The sequence below is a fragment of the Rhinolophus ferrumequinum genome, chromosome 10, assembly GCF_004115265.2.
Source record: "Rhinolophus ferrumequinum isolate MPI-CBG mRhiFer1 chromosome 10, mRhiFer1_v1.p, whole genome shotgun sequence".
NCBI lineage: Eukaryota > Metazoa > Chordata > Mammalia > Chiroptera > Rhinolophidae > Rhinolophus > Rhinolophus ferrumequinum.
The window spans coordinates 39,753,503-39,773,191 of NC_046293.1; the positions used below are offsets into that span (position 1 = coordinate 39,753,503).

Consider the following 19,689-nt stretch of genomic DNA (forward strand, 5'->3'; position numbering starts at 1 on the left):
TTTTTGAGTCACTCAGAGCTGGATGAATCCTGGCTTTCCTACCTAATGATAAAGCAGGATATTGTGACATGCCTGTGCCAAAACAGTCAAATTGAAATACAAGTCACTGCTCTTTGTTATCAAGTATTATAAACAATGTCCCCCTCAAGTACTCAAAGAGGACCACAGGGTGCTTATGAGCAGCATATGAAAGAGGTGAGTACAGATGCTCTGAGCTCAGGTGAGTTGTTACTGCAGCCACATCAGACACCAGGACCCTGTCCAAGGGGCATTTGAGCCAACAGTTTCAAGTTCCTCTCCCAGCAAACCTCTAAGTAGCTCTAAGTGAGAAATAAGTAACTAACCTGGATGTTTTATTCTTTTAATTTTCCTTAATCAACCTTCTGATACAGAGATCAATAAACAATATCTCAGCAGCAACCAGAGAAAGGATACCCTGGGTAATCCAAAACTGGGTAATCAGTTCCTGAAAAATCTTGAGTTTCCAGTGTTACCATCTGACCAGTGTTGTGTTAGACACTATCTTTATTTTTATAGGATCAAGTTTGCTACTTTACATGACACTTTTAATACACACTAGCATAGTCATGGAAAGATAAAATAAAATAAAATAAACAATTATTAAAAATACAATAAATGAGATTTTCAGCACTGGAAATAAAAGAATATTAGAGCTGGACAGAACATTAATAGAACCTAATTTACCACCATTTTTAACAAATGAAGAAATGTGAGTACCAATTGACTAAGAAACTTGCCCAAGATCTCATAGATACAAGGGGACAAAGACAAACCTACCATGTTTGTTTCCCTGAAAATAAGACCTAGCTGGACAATCAACTCTAATGCGTCTTTTGAAGCAAAAATTAATATAAGACCTGGTATTATATTATATTATATTATATTATATTATATTATATTATATTACATTATATTATATTCTATTATATTAGCCGGTCTCATATTATAGTAAAATAAGACTGGGTTTTATATTAATTTTTGCTCCAAAAGACACATTAGAGCTGATTGTCTGGCTAGGTCTCATTTTTGGGGAAACACAGTAGGTTTTCGGTGGACATACAGAGAATTGGTAAACGCTGAATAAAAGCAATATTTCTGGAAATAAACAAGGGTGTATCTGGCACCAAAAGAAACAATTACACTTTGGGATAGCCACCCATCCATCTATCCATCCTCTCAACACATATTTTGTGAGCATTATCCCTATGCCAAGTGTATAGTTGAGACAGACGAGTGAATGAGACAGACACATCCCGCCCTCAGAGACAACTGAGTAAGATCCAGACAAGAAGGAGATAGTGCAATGTATGGTGACAGTGTCATGGGAGGAGAAGCACAAGGGACTTGGGAGGCAATGAGAAGTGACATCCAGACTTATGGTTGGAAAGATATTCTACCCCTGTCAAATGTCCAAGGATGCTGATTACCACTAACTCCAGTAGCTGTATAACATACAGATGTGCTTGAAAAAAAATCCGGGGATACTTGAGATCTTAAAAACATCTTCATAACTAAACTGTGGAAGAGGTGAAAGGTGTTTTTCCTGAAAAGGAGTAAACTTGATGTCTTTACATTCTAACTTCCTGAAATCAAACACAACAGTTAGCAATACTTTTCAAATGCAACTACTGTTTTATCGGATGTAATGTTACTTTTCTTTTTCTATTTTCTTGCTGGCTCCAAAATAGACAAGGAGATCACCTTTTCATCTAAAACTTCTCTTACTTTTGGCTTTACAAGCTGGGTTTCCATTAGAAATTCAATTTCCAAAGTCCGAAGACGTAATGGGATTTAAAAGACCGTGCATATCAGTAGCAAGTAATCACATCCCTGTACCCCTGGGAACCCCCAAGGGCTGTCTTAAGATTCTGGCTCTATGAAAAATGTCTTCAATATCTGCCTTCCTTTTCCTTTCACTTGGCTGTAAATTTCATGGAATGACTAACTTCATTTATTAAAAAGTGAAAGGGAACGGCCACTGCAGAAGAAAAATACCTTCCAGGTTTGTTTAAAATAAATCCCACATTCTCTGGAAGGGCAGTGCATTTATCTTGAAAAGGAGCAGTAGTTAATCCCGGAAGCTCAACTTCACGCACACACTTTCATTTACCTCTCCTGGATAGATGTCTTGACCTAAGTCTGACCATTCCTAGTCTCTACTGATTTGTGAGATCCAGGGAAAATGAACATAGCTATTTATAGAACCACTTCAATTAAAAATGCTTGGGACCCAGAGAACGGTTCTGACAAAAACTACTTTCTGCTGTACATCAGAGTCTTCAACCAAGCGCTGCCTCAGCATGAAATCAGCCTTCGAGGGCAGTGGTTAAAAACGGGCAGCATGCAACCTCGGGCTTCTCTCCAAGGCTCAAAAGCATTTTCAGTGGGGCTGAAATAAAAATAGGCCTTAAGGGAAAGATAAAACATAGTCAACATCTCTACTTTTTACAAGCTGTAATTACCCAACATGGTATGCTTTTTACCTCAAGGAGGGAAAGTAAAAAGTAGATCTTCTGAAAAAGGGACCCTGACTGTAATTTACTCTCTTGGACCAACTGATATATTTGGAAAAATTTCTTACAGTTGAAGTTGAGTAACCAGGAAGACAAACGGACATGGGCTTAATGTAGCAACCCCAAACTTCTAGGTTTTAGGACTCTTGTACTCTAAAATTCACTGAGGACCCCAAAGAGCTTTGTTTATGTGGGCTGTAAGTCCTTAGCCATAATAGAAACGAAGATGAGAAATTTTTAAACTATTTAAATGATAATAAACTCAAACATTATCATTAAAATGATAACATATCATTAAAATGATAATAGACTCAAACATAACACATTTATATGAAAAATATATTCCCAAAGCAAAAAAAGAATTAGAATAGTGGCATTATTTTAAATTTTTGCAAATCTCTTTCATGGAAGACAGTTGGATTCTCATATCTACTCTTGGGCTCAATCTGTTTTTATATGTTTTTTAGTTGGAATATATGAAGAAAATCTGGCCTCATGTAGACGTTTAGTTGGAAAAGGAGAGAATATTTTAATAGCTTTTTCATAATTGTGCACACATCATATAGCTTATAAAGAACGACTGTATGCTCATGAGAAAACGGGAATGAAAAAGGCAAATTGCATGTTGGTACTAGTATGAAAATTGCATAGACCTCAGGGATCCCCAGTCAACACTTTGTGAACAGTCAGCTTAATAAGTGGCCTGTAACAAAGTGTACTTACTGTATGGAAGGTATAGGGTACAATAGTCCAAAGTGGTGAAGGACCTGTAGATATGTGGGTTGAAAAGCTGTCCTCATGCCCTGACATTAAGGTCATGCATCTGAAACTGCTTTGTAGAAATACTTCCACTCTAGTCAATGATGTGAGCACACAGAGTCATAAGGTACCTCTCCATACACCAAATGACTTTATTTTGTTTATTTAAATCCAGATCGCTTGAGAACAAGTCCCAGTGTACTTACTAGCAAAGCACTGGTTACTCAACAATATCTGGAGGAAAAGCACTAGAAAGTATTGGTTACAGATTTGCTATACCCTCATCAGATGTTGCTGAAATCTTGGACAGAGATCTGAATTCTTGAAGAGACTGGAGATCTAGTAACTACAAAATTAAACATGGGAAAGATTACACTAAACATCTGCCATCTTTCAGAAAATACGTAACTTTATTATGACTAACAAATGACTTTGTTTACTATTCCAAACCTAGGAAGTGTAGGACCAATGGATGTGTTTAAACTCATGTCAATGACTTCTCTGAGAAACTCTTCAAAACATAAAGCTGAAATCAACAAAGGAACAATATAAACAAACAAACTCATAGATATAGACACTTTGGTGGTTACCAGAGGGTAAGGGGGAAGTGGGGATGTTAGAAGAGGGCAAAGGGGGGCAAATATATGGTGATGAAAGGAGAACTGGCTCTGGATGGGGAACCCACATTCACACACAGACACACACACACACACACACACACACACACACAAACCGCATAAAGCAGAGATATCTGCTTTCTCGGCTTCTTCTTGGCATTTGTTTATTTATTACTTAATGTTACAAAACAGTTTTTCCACCCGTCGGTCATTATGTACTCTCCATGGACATTTATGAAAAATGTGCTGTCAATATTTGATGTCTAATTCTTTCACATTCAACTGAAATGAATCAATTACCTTGGCATTCCTTTTCACCAAGGAAATGTTAGATATTTCTGATCCTGAATTTTCTTATCACACAGCAGACTATGATCAACACCACCCTGTGACAATTTCAGTAAGAGAGACACATTTTAAAGAAGAAATGCCACGAATCATAAAAGAAGTGAAAGAGAAAGAAGGACAAGAATGAGTAACGACAGGGGTATAGCATGGCCAGGAGACTGGGAACAGGGAGAAAACCCACACTTGCCTAGAATTGCAGCTTCCTTCTCACGCCATTTCCTCTTCATTCTCGGCATCTCTAGTCCCATGACTTTCTTTCTATTAGAGGAAGGCACCTCTACTGTCTCCACCTCAGAGCTCTCACGTTGTCTATGCCCTCTGGCCAGAAAGCTTATCCAATTACTTTTTACCGAGTTAGTATCTATAAATTCTTCAAGTATCAGATTAAATGTCACTCGTTGGCCACTGCCCCCACTGCCCATACACCCCTATTGACATTAGGTTAGGTCCCCTTAACATTCTCGCTGGTACTTTCCCTTGGCACATTTGTCACAATTGTGTTAGATATTGGGGAGGGAGACCAAGAATGTAATTCTTTGTTTAGGGGTAGCCTTCCCTTCTAGACTCTAAGTTTCATGAGGGTAAGTCCCATACCTTGCTACTTCAACAATCTCTAATGCTTGGTGGAACCTAGATGTTCTATAAATGTGTGCTGAATAACTAAATCAATGAATTCTTAAGGTAGAGTCCAGTTCAAGTTGTGTTGGCCACATATGCAGTGCTATACATGGCTGAATCTACCGAAAAGGTGGCAGGTCTAGGAGAGAAACTGACCCTGAACCTCATACTTCTAAATTATTTCTAATTATAGATTCTAAACATACTTCTAATTATAGATTCTAAACCTGAATCTATACTTCTAAATTATATTTTCTTGTTCCAATTGTCTTTTCATTCTTGTATCAGGTGAAGTCATATCCCAAAATACATGAAAGGAAAATATTTTATTTTAAGTGTTATCAAATTAATTAAATGAGTTTTTCAATAGGCTATAAACTTGGGGCTAGCCATAATTTGCAGTGGGTCAGAGTCATAAACAATGTTAATTTTACTTCCATTACTGCTAATGTAATGCAAGCTCTATAATCTAGGGGAAGAGTAAGCTGGTTAAAAATGATGGTGGGCTTGTAAATGTTTACGATTCTATCTGTGAAGTTGGAGCACGGCCAGTTCTGAATGCTAATGGAGAACCCGAAGAGAGGAGCAAGCCACAGACCACCCTGACTTTGAATCTAAGAGTTTATTTTCTGTGCTCAGTTTTCTTCTTTGCTGCAATAGACCCAGAGGGACATCAGCGCTCCTCTGGATGCTTTCATGTCTCTAACGTCTATGACAACTCACCCTCCTGGGTTTCCTCCATCACTGCTTTACTCCCTTCTGGCCCCCTGCACACACAGCCTCATTCACGGAGGCCCGTTACCATAGTCCAATCATGGGAACGCAGCATCATACAGTGACAGAGCCGCGGGGAGGTGTTGAGGGACCAGGCCCTAGTCTGGGTCCTGACACTGGTTATTTGCATGACCTTCAGTAGCACTTCATTCTGTACACGTCATATTTTTATCTATAAAATGAAAGGCTAAAAAAAAAATCTTTAAAGATTTTTACCCTCTATACTAGTCTTCATTTTCCCCTCAGAAAAATTACCTACTCATACTATGTTTTCATTTATAAAATCTAAAACCTATCTTTCCAGCCCTGATCTCTCTCACTGTCATCTGTCCACGTGCTTTTTTCTTTTAACTGTTCCACTAACATTTAAGATGCAAAGGTTGTACATGGCTGGTGACAGAGCATATTGGTACCACTGTTTTGGAAAGCAATTTAGTAATGTACCCCAAGAGCAATTTAGTCAAGTATTCCGTAAAACAGGCTGATGCTCTTTGATATGGGAATTCAACTTCTAGGAATCCATGATTAGAAAATGATTCAAAATATTGTTTTTTAAAAAGCCATAAGAAAGGAAAAGTTCACACACACACACACACACACACACACCCCAAATGACCAACAGCTGAGATATTATTATGTAAGTTATAATGCATCATTTTGATAAATTGGTACGTAGCCATTAAAATGGTTTTTATGAAGGCCATTTAGCACCACAAAAATACGTACAATATTATGCATAATTTAATGGTAAGTGAAAAGAACAGGATACAAATTATATGTGAATCTAAGTACGAAAACAAATAAGTCAATTTTAAAACCTGCGGATATTAAAAAAAGATAATATTTGTTACTTCCATGTATTATATTATGGTGAAAGCTATATTTTATTTTCTCTGATTTTTCCTCACTTTCCATTATATTTATATAGTTTATGCAATTGGAAAAAAAAAATGTTGAAGCTGATCTCAGTTCCTCCTCTCCTAATATCCTGCTTCTGCCTGGTTTCCCCATAGCTATTAGTGGTTATGTGTCATCTCAATCCTTCAAGTGCTCTGACCCGGAGTTCTTAATTTTCTATTTTTCTTTACCTTTCAGTCTTCACATGCAGACAGTCTCTAAGTACAAAGGGAATCTTTTCCCACAATACAGTTCATCCATTCTCGCACTTCTTCCCTGAAACAAATCTCTCAACTACTCACACCAGAATGCAGTAAAAGCCTCCTCCAAAATACCCTATATATTTCCACAGAATTTTCTTCTTCCTCACATGTTTTAAAACCCATTCCTCAGATACTTAACCTTTGCTTTCTATTATCTATCAATTTCAAATTTGGGCTCCATTCTGGGCCTTAATATGTTCCGCCACATAATGTCTTGTCAAACTTATTAACCTATTTATCCAATGTCCCCTTCTCAGATTCTCTATCGTGTTCAGATTTACTTGTTACCCTCAGGTTCCAACAGAGTGATGAACACAAGATAAGTCCCAGATAAATCCTAGAAAAGATTATTAAACTCTTGGTTTCATTGGGAGTGAGGATGGGATATGGTATCTGCAGACAGCAGCATGCTGACAGTAAGAGCAAAGTGCGTCAAATGAACCTCTTTCCTTTTTCTGATAGAATCACAACCTTAGATCAGGGGAAGGCTTTCAGAAAGTGTCTGACAAGTCTCTGACAGCATCCTTGTAGACAAATCTGACAGAGGTGAGCCAGACAATCATGTAATTTGATAAATTAACCAAAAATTGAATAATTGCACCTAAAGCCTCTTGGGTAAAATAGAGGTCAACCTGGACAGAAGATTCTATAGACACAATGTGGGGTTTTCTACCTGCTATGGATCTTGGCAACATTTTTAAATCAAAAATGTAAATAAGTAAATAGAAGCTATTCTTATTCGATTTGCCAATTAAAATAGCTGGAAAGAGTAGTTAATACAATGAATGGTAGAAGAAAGGATTTAAAAAATCCTAGAACACCTGTAATTTCAGGCTGATATAAAGAAGTTGAATTTAAATACACATAACGATGAATCCGTTCATACAGGTCATAAAAACTTGCCTGCAAAATGGGTGAGAACTGGAGTAATGGACCGTTATATTTTTTAGGGATTTCACTTGACTGGATCTCCACCCTGAGCCAGAGCATCATGTGGATGCTAAACAACTAACATTATTCATTTTAGGATGTCACATAGTTGAGACGCAGGATCTCAAGACAAGAAAGTAAGTATTTCTATTTCCACCCTGAACTTATGAATTACAGTTTAGAAAGCCAGTTCAATTTGGGAGCCATATTGTCACAGAGAACATGGAAACTTCAGGGGCCATGCAAAGCAACACGACCAGAAGGAAAGTATTTAGAAATCAGGGTAAAAGAGGAACAAGTTATGAGAAATGGGGTTAGCTTAGAAAAGAGATGATGAGAGAAGTGACGAGACAGCTGTGCTTATAACCTGTGCCCAACAAGCTCTCTGTTGGGCCGGGCCCACAAGGAGCAAATTACAGGACTAGAGGTTTCAGCTCAGTGTAGTAAAGACTTTCCTACCAGTACATGGCCCACCGCCACAGTAAGCACGCACTGTGCATATGCACAGGTGGCACTGGAAGGTGACCTGTGAGGGAAGAGTTTCACAAGAGTGTCAATGCTTGATTAAGGTTTGCAAACATTACTTATGTGGTGGTATATTAATACCTCGGGTGCCTGAAATTGAGGGATGCTGTTAAATAAGGTTGTGTCACCAAGAAATGAGTTCATTTGATGCCAAAGAATGTGAAGCTAGGTGAATTTTTTTTTTCAGTAGTTTCTCTATGCCTTGCCCGTGTATCTGAAGCATTGTTTTAATTACTAAAGAATTCAAAACACGAAGAAGACAAGATGTTGAAAGAGAGGGCAGGCAGTCCTGCATTGTGCCCAATGGCTGCTCTGCCTCTTTGATGTTAAAATCAATTGCCCAAAGGAGCAGAAGAGAGAACCTTTCCGTCCTTCAATTACCTTCTTAGATTTCATAGCATTTTACATTCAACCCTACAGTAGGAGAGACTGGCAAAAACTGCGACCTTTGTAGGTAAGAAAAGATCATGGTGGTAGTCGCAATTTTCTTAAAAAAATTCGTGACTTCAACTAGGAGACATGCAGTAATTACTTTATATCAACTTGCCATTGTGATTCACAAAAAATTAAATTTATCACGTACTTGATTTTAAATAAGGCATTTCACACTTTTTAGACATAACTGAGGAACAAGTATATATGTTGCCTTTTTTAGTCTTTACCTTCTATAACATTTGTTAATAATAAGATACTGCAGAATGGAGTTAAAAAATTTCAAGGTCACTAAAAATCTCAAAGATTTTTAAAATAGTAATTGTTCGTGAACTTAGAGTTCATTAATTTAAGAAAGGAATACAATCAAAACATTTGAATATTTATCAAAGCAAATCTCTTTTCACAATATTAACCATATTAATACTTTATTTGTATAGAAACAATGGCACTAATTAGAGTGGAGCCTTAAGTGATTCGTTAAAATATTCATTAGCACTTAGTTGATGTTAAATGGGACTGTTTTAGACACCTTAAAATGATAGAGGCATAAGATACAGTGAAGAAAATATAGAATATTTATCAATGTTCAAATTTGGAAACTGAGGGCCAGAGAGGTAAAGCACTCTTCATCCAAGTCTGTGCCGTTGGTTACTATGAAGTGAGGTCTAGAACCTGGTGTCCCATTTCTCTGTCAAATGCTCATAATAGCACAGCATGAGGTAAATGAATCCCAAGGTAACTGAAGGTAAGACATCCTGTATGAAGACCTACGGTGTACAGTGAACTATCCTAAACCCCAGAGAAGGAATAGGTATACAAAGAAGACGCTGCTTTTCTTAAAGAAAGTTTCAGTCTTGTGAGAAAAATAAACCTGATAAAATGTTTAAATTATAGTTCAAGATATTAATTCAAGAAATAAAAATATATGATTAGCTTGAGAGTTGATGCGTGTTCCCAAAAATGGTATAGCAGCTCCAAGGAAATACAACTCGCCATGAGATGAGGAGGTGGAAGAATGGTGGGGAAGGAAGTGGAAAGTGCACTGGATCTTGAAAAATAGAGAGGATTTAGAGGGTGAGATAGAAAAAATGGCATTACAGAAACTGTATGAATATCTGTAAAGAGCTCCCCCAAAACAACATTATGTGTGATTATTACTGGTAAGTGATATTGTCATTTACTTTAAGGGGTAATTTTCATCCAGAAGAGCAATTTAATGTTTATTATCTGCCCTGCTGAGTTGTGAAAAAAGATACGAATGGGAACTATTAATGCAATGCTTTATTTACTTGCTTATACCTCATTGTTCCACAAAGAAACTGAGGCAGCTTCCAAAAATGTGGAACATAAATTGAATAAAATCAATTACTGAGGAAAGCAATAAACTCAGGAGTAACAGCAGCACACTCAGAAAAGAGGACGATACAGTCTAGACTGGTTGTTAGGCGAGAAGGGGTGGAAACAGAGTTAACCTTTCTAGCATTTGCAAGATTTTTCCTGCATTATATTAAGAATAAAACAAAAATCTTGTAATTCAGAAGCTTAACCTTTCCTAATCCTGAGACATGAGAGAAATTCCTCCCTCGAGTCCTCATGAAGGAGCCACTGAATGATGTAGGGGTGCTGGCCTCAACCCCATTCCGGACCCTACTGTGGACCTGACACAGCGATCATTTCAAATGGCTGTTCCTCATGTGGTCCCTCGGTGGAGGGCAAGAGCATTGGGCTCAGGCACAATTTCATCACGACACAGTGCGGCCCACGTGCCCAGCCCTCCTTGTAATATAAGAGTAAATTTAGAATCAGTGATGGATTGGAGGGACAACATGTTCTTCAGTTCGTATTGATTCACTTAGTCACTCAAAATTTACTGATTGCGTACAGCGTGAGAGGCATGGGAATATGGCCGTGACTAGAACAGATAGCCATTCTCACGGGGTTAAGAATTCTAGTAGTGGGAGAAGGATCACAGACAAACCAATACATGTTAAATGGTGATAAATGTTATGGGGAAAAGTAAGGCAGGGCAAGGTGAGAGAGAACGTGGTGGGCAGTGTGTGGTTTCTATTTAGAAAAAGTCATCACAGACAAGCCCTCTGAGATGGTAATATTTGGGCTGAAATCAGCATGACACGAGGAAGGAAACTCTAAGATATAGGGGAGAAAAGCGTTGCACGCCAAGGGAAGACAGTGCCAAGGCCCTGGGAGCGGCAGTCTTGGCAGTCTGAGCAGCTGTAAGACAACCAGCCAGGCAGACGCAGGGCAAGGGTCTTAGGAAAATAAAGGAGCCAGAATGAGGTGAGCAAAGGAAAGAGTGAGGGAGTCAATACCTTTGGAAAACTTCTACTGTGTCTGCCTCAGCACAAGCCAAAGGCAGCTGTGGACTGCCAGTGTACACACTAATACATGACCATCATCGTTTTAGCTTAAATATTGTGCTAAAACCGGCATTAAAATTACCCACAATGGACATGGGCATTTTGCTAAAGCCCATCTACACTAAATGGAGACTATGAGAGAGACAACTAAGCTTATCGTTTCTGACACTTAAATATCCATAGAATGTCCTAATTTTGTTTCCTGCTGAAACCTCCAAAGTTTTTCAAATGCAAAATTGCACCCCTATGTATCTGACATGCAATATCAAAATCACTACATTCAAGCCAGCTGAATATTGCAGGGTAGCTTTCAAAGGTCGAGTTTGATTTTAAGACAATCTGGCAGTTGTGAGATAGCAGAATTATTGAGGGCACTTACGTGTGTCAACAAAACAATATCATCAACTTAAAGAAGACAACTTACATTTGTTTCCCCAGAGCTGGGGGCATGCATCCAGGTCACTGAAAAGCGGTACCAAGTACCAAATCATGTAGACACAAAGAAGTAAGGGAATCAAAATACGCCTCTATTTTATGTCCTGAGAAACGTTATCTCTTAGGAGCCCGTCCTATAAGCCTCTGTGACCTTCTAATAGGTATTAAGACATAGGATCTATAAGATAATTGGTAATCAGTTCCACACTGTGTTTAGAGATCTTAGTACATTGATAATTCCCCAGAACAAATATGATAAATAGTAAGAGAACCAGCAAATACCATGTATTGTTCTTGACAGATTTTTGTCCCAAAGTGGTAGAGAATATATCAATGGCCTATAATGGACCATCTTTGTCTCAAGAGCACCTACACTACACAGAGAATATTGGAGTGAGAATACGAGGCTTATAATTCCTGTCAAGAAGAAAACTGACATAGAAATTCATTGTCCAATACGAGCTTATAAACTAAACCATCAGTACCAAAAATCTAATATGTAATATTAATTCATACATTTGACAGTAAATTTTTTTAAAATATGTAAAATTAAATGGAAATAATCACCTGTTCAGCCAATAATGAAGCTAAGCTTGAATATGCATCTGCAAACTCTGGACCATATTTAATGGAATCCTTCAGTAAGGTGATGGCTTCTTCTTTTTTCTCCTGGGATCTACAGATTATAAGGGTGGAAAAAGAATATCTTTTAATAAAATTTTGTTTAAATCCTCTGATTAGACTTTAAGATCTTACTTCTTTTAGTGAAGATTAACCAAATTCACTCTAGATTTCATTGCAAATGAATTGACCCTACTGCCCCAAGTTGTGAACAGTTTTTGTCTGAATTCTCAGTGGAAAGAGATGTTAAGATGTAAATGATACTGCGAGGTATTCACTGATTTTTCTACCTTCTATTTCCTGCTATGCACTTTTTGAGAGTTTTATTTAATATTTTACAAGTTTGTTAACCAGCAAGTTAGACTCTCAGAGCAGCAATTTGGGGACATCACCCAGTGGCAAGGGAGACAGTTTGCAACGATGTGAAAGATGGTTTGAGCCCCTACAGTGTTAGTTGTACCACTGCAGGCTGGCCTCCTTTTGGTGGCTGAGCTACCCACCAGGGATAAGCCAGCCAAATGGCCCCTGTTAGTCTTTGTTTATATAACGCAGAGAGATACATTGTATACACAATTTACGAAATTAGAAAATACTGTGACTACTGGCTGGCAAAGAATGATCAGCTATTTTATCCTATTTTTATTGAGAATTGAGGCTGGGTCCGTGTCCTTCATTTTAGTCTCCTCCCAGTGATTACAGTTCTAGTTTCAAAAAGGACTCAAGGCCCAAAAGTTATTGCCATTATTTTGGGTGACGGTTCTCTTTCCTGTTCATGCCATGGAGAAACACTGATATCATCCTGATATCAGCTATCTTTGAAGCCAAAAATGTACACTGGCAACCATGCTACGAGGACAATTCCACAAACACTGATGACTTACTAAGTGATAGACATTGTAACTGGCAAAAGAAGAGAAATGAAGAATAGAACCCGGAAATGATAAAAAGCACACAGCTGAAGGGTACCCCCATCTTTACCAGTTACCAAAGCGGAATTGTGTGCTTATACTCTTTGGGATCAGCAACCATTTATTCAGCAATGAATAGCTACCATATGCTCTGGTAAATTTTCGCATAACATTATTAGTTTCATTCTCACAACGATCCCATGCCGCAGGTATTATTGTGCTATTATACTCATTTCTTGAATGAGAAAATTTGGATTCAGAAAAGTCAAGTGACTCATTGTATTCACATCATCAGTCTTCTGAGTCAAGATCCAGTGCTCTGCCATCTCATCACATCTCTTTATTCTAACTGCTTAGAAATCCATCTCTTTCTTCTGACCTTGCTGCTCAAAGTGTGATTCATGGACCAGTATCATCAACATCACCTAGGAGCTTGTTAAAAATGCAGAGGCTCAGACCCCAGCCAGACCCAATGAATCAGACCCTGCGTTTAAAAAAGACGCTCAGGTAATTTGTACACACACTGAGAATTTCAGCATAACTGCTCCATGAATTATCAAAGGCAGCCGAGAGCAGCTTGTGCCATAAAACCCCTATGGCTTTAAGTCTCTGTAGGATAAAGATCTATAGAAGGAAAACTAATATTGACTCCACATGTTTGAGGTCCAAGTGCTAGAAGCAGCATATCATAAGGTGACTTTACCTAGGAAGATAGTCTTTTATCACAGACCTTGGGGAAAAAATAAAAAAAAGTGATGTTTCCAGCATAGACCTTGCATTTAACTATACCATTTAGCAAACATTTATCACTGTCTATTAAGTGTTAGCTATTTCCCAAGGGAGGTGGCTGTCTACGCAATCCTCTCATTATTGGGCCTAGCTAATTCCTACTGAACCCCTCTCGATGTTCATTCCCGCCCTTGGTATCAAGGTGTAAGATCTGTGTCCTTAAGTAAATTGTCCTTGGGATGTGTCTTTAAAGTTTCATGGTTATAAGAAATTTGCATTACTGCTTTCTTGCTGATTTTAGTGCTCTTATTGCTGCTTTCTTGTTAATTTATTCAGTCAACAAATATTTAAAGAGTGTCTGTTAGACTCTATGGAAGCCCACTATGTTTACATACTCTTGGGTTTCTATTCTAAAATATAACTTGACATATTTCTTCCATTGGCATATGTTTTTAAGTAAAAACTTATTTTTTAATCCTGGTAATTTGACCACTGATTTCATGGTTAGCAGAACTCTTTCTCCAAGGATTTCGTAAATCTTTTTAACAGTAATTTGGAAATCCTCCCAAAAATCCAAAGGAAGATACTGACTTAGGAAATAAAGGCTGAAAATTAAGTCCCTCAGGACATAATTTAGCTTGGATATTCTTCAAAATCAGCAGGAAAAAACCACAACAATTTGATAGTAAAATTTAATGATTTTCATTTGTCATGGTTCCCATCAAGATAGAATGGCAATTTAAAACTTTTATATATGAACTCGGTGAGACTACTTACCAATTAATACAGTCTATGAATCTGAATACTTGAGGTCACCCATTGACATTCATGTGACACAATGGAAAAGTTAGCATTAAAGTTATTCATAGTGAACTTGGATTCTTTGTGAAAAACTGTGTTTCTATGAATCTCTGGAGGGACTGACACATGTTCCGAAAAATATCGTATCTTGTAATTTCATTTAGTATATAAGTTTCACAAGATGCAAATACCAGCAGACAGGACATTTCCTGTTGGCTCAGCATTCTTGGAGGACTCTGCTTTTCCAGGGAGGCTTTCAGAGTCAGTCATTAGACTCCGACAGGGTTCAGGCAGGTGCCACCTTAACAGATATTTTAAAATGCTTTTCACAAAAGCCAAAGAAATTGATGAGTGTCAATTTTATTGTTGTTTTGTTTCTGAAAGGTAGAGGAATAGTAGGGAAGATATATTTCTTCTGTCGTCTCTCTTTTGCTCACCCTCGGTGGAAGTTTATGAAACTGGGGTGGCTTGGACACAATAACTAATAGCAGATAATTCATCTAAATGGAAACTTCCCTGGTTGTATAGTAACGCAATTACCAGGTGAGAACTGACCTTCATTTCATCCTGTTTTTGAATTCAATAGCATCCCTTTTCATTTCTACATTATGGCCCATGTTTCTCTGATAATTATCCCAGATGAAAAAAAAAAAAAAACAAACCAGGAGGAATATTCCTACACTTCTATTGGGTTATTTCAGTCCAGAGAGCACCTTACTCAGTTTTGCTTGCTAACAGCCGAGTTCATACCCTTAGTTCACAATCAGTTTCTAGTTCCCTCTCTTTTCTCCTTTTACTACATACAGACAACTGAAAGATACATTTTTTTTTTTAGAGTATTGCTTTCAATACATTTCTTCATATAAAAATTTTCATTAATGCCCTACTACCTACAGATAGACTCTTAGTTTAAAACCCTCTATGATGTGGCTGACCAAGGTTTAAACATACCCAGGGACATACTGATCCAGACAAACTGGGTGGCCTTCAGCATCCATTTTACAGAACCTAAGAGACCATCTACTTCACTGCTTCTCTAACCTCACTATACCTTAAAAATCACTTGAGGTGCTTTGCAAAGGACCGTAGTGTTCTGAGGTTGGGCATCTTAATAGGAAGTTCTCCATAGGAATATGACAGTCATCCAGATTTGAGAATTAGGGATGTAATCCAATATGCTTGGTTTACAGTAGTGGAAACTGAGACTCGGGAGGCCTCAGTGATTTGCCCTGGTGCCAAGCAAAAAGGAAAGTCTCCTCCTGGTCTTGCACCTCTCAGCCTGGCACTCTGGCCATGCTACTTCACAGATGGCTTTCCCCTTCTCCTTACTTAACTTCTGCTCCTCTGTGAAGCCTTCCTGGACTGACCCAGCTCAGAGCATGATCCCCTCACCAGAGCTTGTAAACATGTACCAAAATCAGAAACCACCTATATGATATCTTTCATATATTTTGGTTTTCTTTTTGTATCTCCAGAACCAAAAAGGTGGTAAGGGAATCCGCTTTACAAGCCCTGTTCTTCCCTCCCCAGAGGAGCTGCTCGTTGCTCTTCCACTCAACATTCTCAGGAGTAACTGGGCCCCGGCGTACTTTGCTTCTCCGAGGCCCTGGCACAGCACATGAGGGGCTCCCGCCATGGTCTCCTGCAGGAGGGTGCCAGCCTGTACATCAGTGCCAAGGAGGCAAGTTTCTGAAGCTTCATGTTTCCTAATAGTTGTTTGCTGAACATTTATTCTCTGCTAAGAACAGAGTTTTCCTTTGCATCATTTATTTTAATTCTTGGTAAGCAGTATGAATGAGGCATACTTATCTCTAATTTAAAGATTTAGAAAACAAACAATACTAGCAACCACCACCCCAACAACAATAAAAGAACCTAAGATTTGGAGAGCCCAAGAGATTTGCCCACTGCACACAGCTACTAGTCCACCAGGTTTCTGATGCACAGTCTGGCCCCTCCACAGGCCATGCCCCACCCCTGCACCCACCCTATTGAGTGGTACAGGAGCTCCGTCTGTGACCAGTGCTAGGTTTTAAGTTCCTCCATAGGTAGGACCCTTGTCTTATTTATCTGACTTACTTCTTTTATCCCAGTGATCTGTACATAGTAGAAATCCAATAATTTTAGTACAGTGATCTGCACATAGTAGAAACTCAAAAATTGCTAAATTAATTTTTAAAAACCCATGGTTTTATTATTTTCTTTATTCCTAAATCTTTGTAAATCTCTCGAAATAAACTTTTAAATGTTCTAATAAAATTTGGCAGAGGACAATAATAGAATTATTATCCACTTTACATCTGTTTCAATACCTCTTTCAGTATCACAGAAGCATCCCTAAGGAAGCAAGCACCCAAGCCTTAGAATCAAAAGAAAATTACAAGTATAGTTTCCATTGACTGCGCACTTCTTACATACCAGGCACTGCTGTACAGCTTCTCGACCATAAAAAAAACCACAGACTCAAAACCCAGAAGCACTGGATTCAGGCTCTCCTTCTACCATTTACTAGTTGTGTTTCCTTAGATGAATTATCTGTCCTCTCTATGTCTCAGACTCACAGTAGGTACCATATATGTTTTGGCTTTTATTAGCTCATTTAATGTTTCTAAAGTCACCCATGAAAAATCTATCTCCTCCTTCTTTTTTAAATTAATTTCAAAAATAAAGGAGAATGTGGTGGTTTTGAAATTCCCTCAAAAGTAATATACGTCCACATGTTAAGCTAGTCACAAAAATTTTAGGTGGGCCATCAGAGTGATTTTTCTTGTGCCTGATATCACAATAGTTTATCATCACTAAATACACAGATACATAGCATCATATTAAATATAAAATAACACCACTAACAAACAGAGGTATTACCCCTGGAAGCCTCACTGTAAAGCACACACCAAGCTGAGGAGGCCTAAACGGCAGACCGATAATTCAGAATCCACTCAGCTAATGCTGGAGCCACACAAAGGAGTGGGTCTGCATTTTGTAGGGGTGGTTGCTGAAGGTGAATATTTAGGCAAGAAAGAATCAGGAGCAACTCTGAGCCTCTTTTTCAGCCAACCCAGGAGAGCTTCTTAGAAAAGAAAGATGTGCGCAGTTATTTCCATGTAAAAAGATATAACGAGAGGCAGACGATTTCAAATAGATATCATGCCATTCCTTAATAATGGGAATTACCTATGTATTCTGACATTATAGATCACCCTTGGGCCAGCATTAGACAGTATTAAAATTTCCAAACACATTCATTTTGGCTCTATACTAAACTACTTAGGGACTTCAGAAGCCCTTTATCAATGTAAGCTCCGTCTACAAAGGGCTACTCTGTTAGCCATTGAGATGAACTGACAGGTCAGTTCCAAAGGGGGAAACAATAAATAACATTAGCCTCTGATTTGATCAAAGATGTGATTCAGGTAACCAAATCCACAGGTTGTTTCTCTGCATTACATAGAAAAATCTTAAATTAAGTAGCCCACAACTGGTGAACAAATTGATAAAAAATCAATTTTAATACATACCCTATCTGATGACCCATGGGCACACTTTCAGTTTGGAGTCACAGAAAGGAATACAGAGTCCCTTGGGAAACTCATGCCCCACTAAGGATACTGAGGATTGGCAGAGCTTCTGTTAGGGAGTTCAACTATCACTGATGGATGTATTAGGAATCCCTGGGTAGGTGAGAGAAGCAGGTAAGAGTAAAACTGCTCCACGGTTAGGTAATCTTTCTTTTGCCTCTCGGCATCCTGTATTTCTTTATCTGCCAAACAAATCACTGGTGGATGACTGATAATCAATCCTCCATGACTTAAAATATTCTGTTTTCACTTTTTCCTTAGATCAGTAGTCTCAAATGTTAGTGCTTAAGAATCATTAAGTGGTAAAATGCAGGCTCCCAGGCCTCCTAAGATTCAGTAGGTCTGGGGTAGGGCCCAGGAATCATTGTTCTTAATAAGCCCCTCAGGCAATTCTAGTGAGGGTGGTTCTCTGTCAATGCTTTAAGAAACTCTGCGCCGATGTCTACGTGGGATTTGTCTGATCAATGGATCCTTGATATGAGGCTAAATGTTAACAGGAGGAGGAAAGCTACAAAAAAGAGAAAGAAGATTTCTTGGGACAATCTGAACAAAGAGAAAGGTCACAGTGGCCAGCCGATGGGCCTGGCTGATCAATACCTTTGGATTCCAGGTCATGTGGGAGACTGGAGTGGGGGTGCACGAAAGGTGACACCGGGGATTCCTGCAAGTGGAAGGGGCCGTTTTCACAGAAGCTCTGTTGTGAGGATCCGCTGTTGTGCATCCAAGTCTTAGCTCCTGTGTTATCCATATAGGCATCATAACATCAATTAAAATCTCCTAACATTCAATAAGCAAAATTCCACTCTCTTAAGTTTCCCCCAGGAACTTCCAAAAGGCTAAAATTCCTGGGAAGGGGTTCCTGGAACCAATACCATTCTCATCATTCATTTCAAGAGAAACATCAAGTAGAAATTAGATCTTGTTCACAACGTGCAAATCTTGCCATTAAACATTTGTAGTTTCTCAGGGAATTTCCCCTGTGGTTATACAGCAGTGAGACTGCTTTTCTCGTGTGTTAAGTAAAAACATTTGCATTATCTCACTTTCCTGGCTCTGTCTCAATGCAGATATTTAGCAAAAGCAAATAAAGCTTCACCACATTTTCTTTTAGTAATTAAGGGCCTGTTAAGTGTCAATTTAGAAATCTTTTTGGACTCCTGTCTAAAATCTTATGACACATTCATTTAAACTGAAAGCAGATGCTTTCTTTGAAAAAGTATTGACATTTTGGGAGAATTTAGGAAATGCCAGGAACAAAAATAAATGGATTTGGCAACCCACTTGGCAGCAGTGAAATTTCCCATTAAACTACAGTGTGAACTTGGAGTGTTGGGTAGCTCTCTTCATTTCTATTTCTTTGTTGGGGTGCTTTGTTGTTCTTGGACCCCAAAAGGATGTCTCTCACAAAGGAAAAAGAGTATGACTTTTTTATGCATTGTGTATGTGTGTGGTGGGGGTGGCTGAAAGACTTTACCAGCTCACATGAAAAACTGAATCGTGACAGACAAATTGTAAGTGAGATGATCTTTTCAGGGCATA

At 38.4% G+C, this 19,689-nt stretch overlaps 1 protein-coding gene across 3 annotated transcripts in view; it reads right to left on the reverse strand.

The window, feature by feature from the left end:
* Window positions 1–19,689, reverse strand: part of TMTC1 (transmembrane O-mannosyltransferase targeting cadherins 1) — a 232,797-nt gene that overhangs the window by 20,501 nt on the left and 192,607 nt on the right. For all 3 annotated transcript variants that reach the window (XM_033116672.1, XM_033116673.1, XM_033116674.1), the window contains one exon: window positions 12,081–12,189. In XM_033116672.1, coding sequence (XP_032972563.1) covers window positions 12,081–12,189 — 109 coding nt within the window. The remainder of the gene's footprint in view (window positions 1–12,080; window positions 12,190–19,689) is intronic.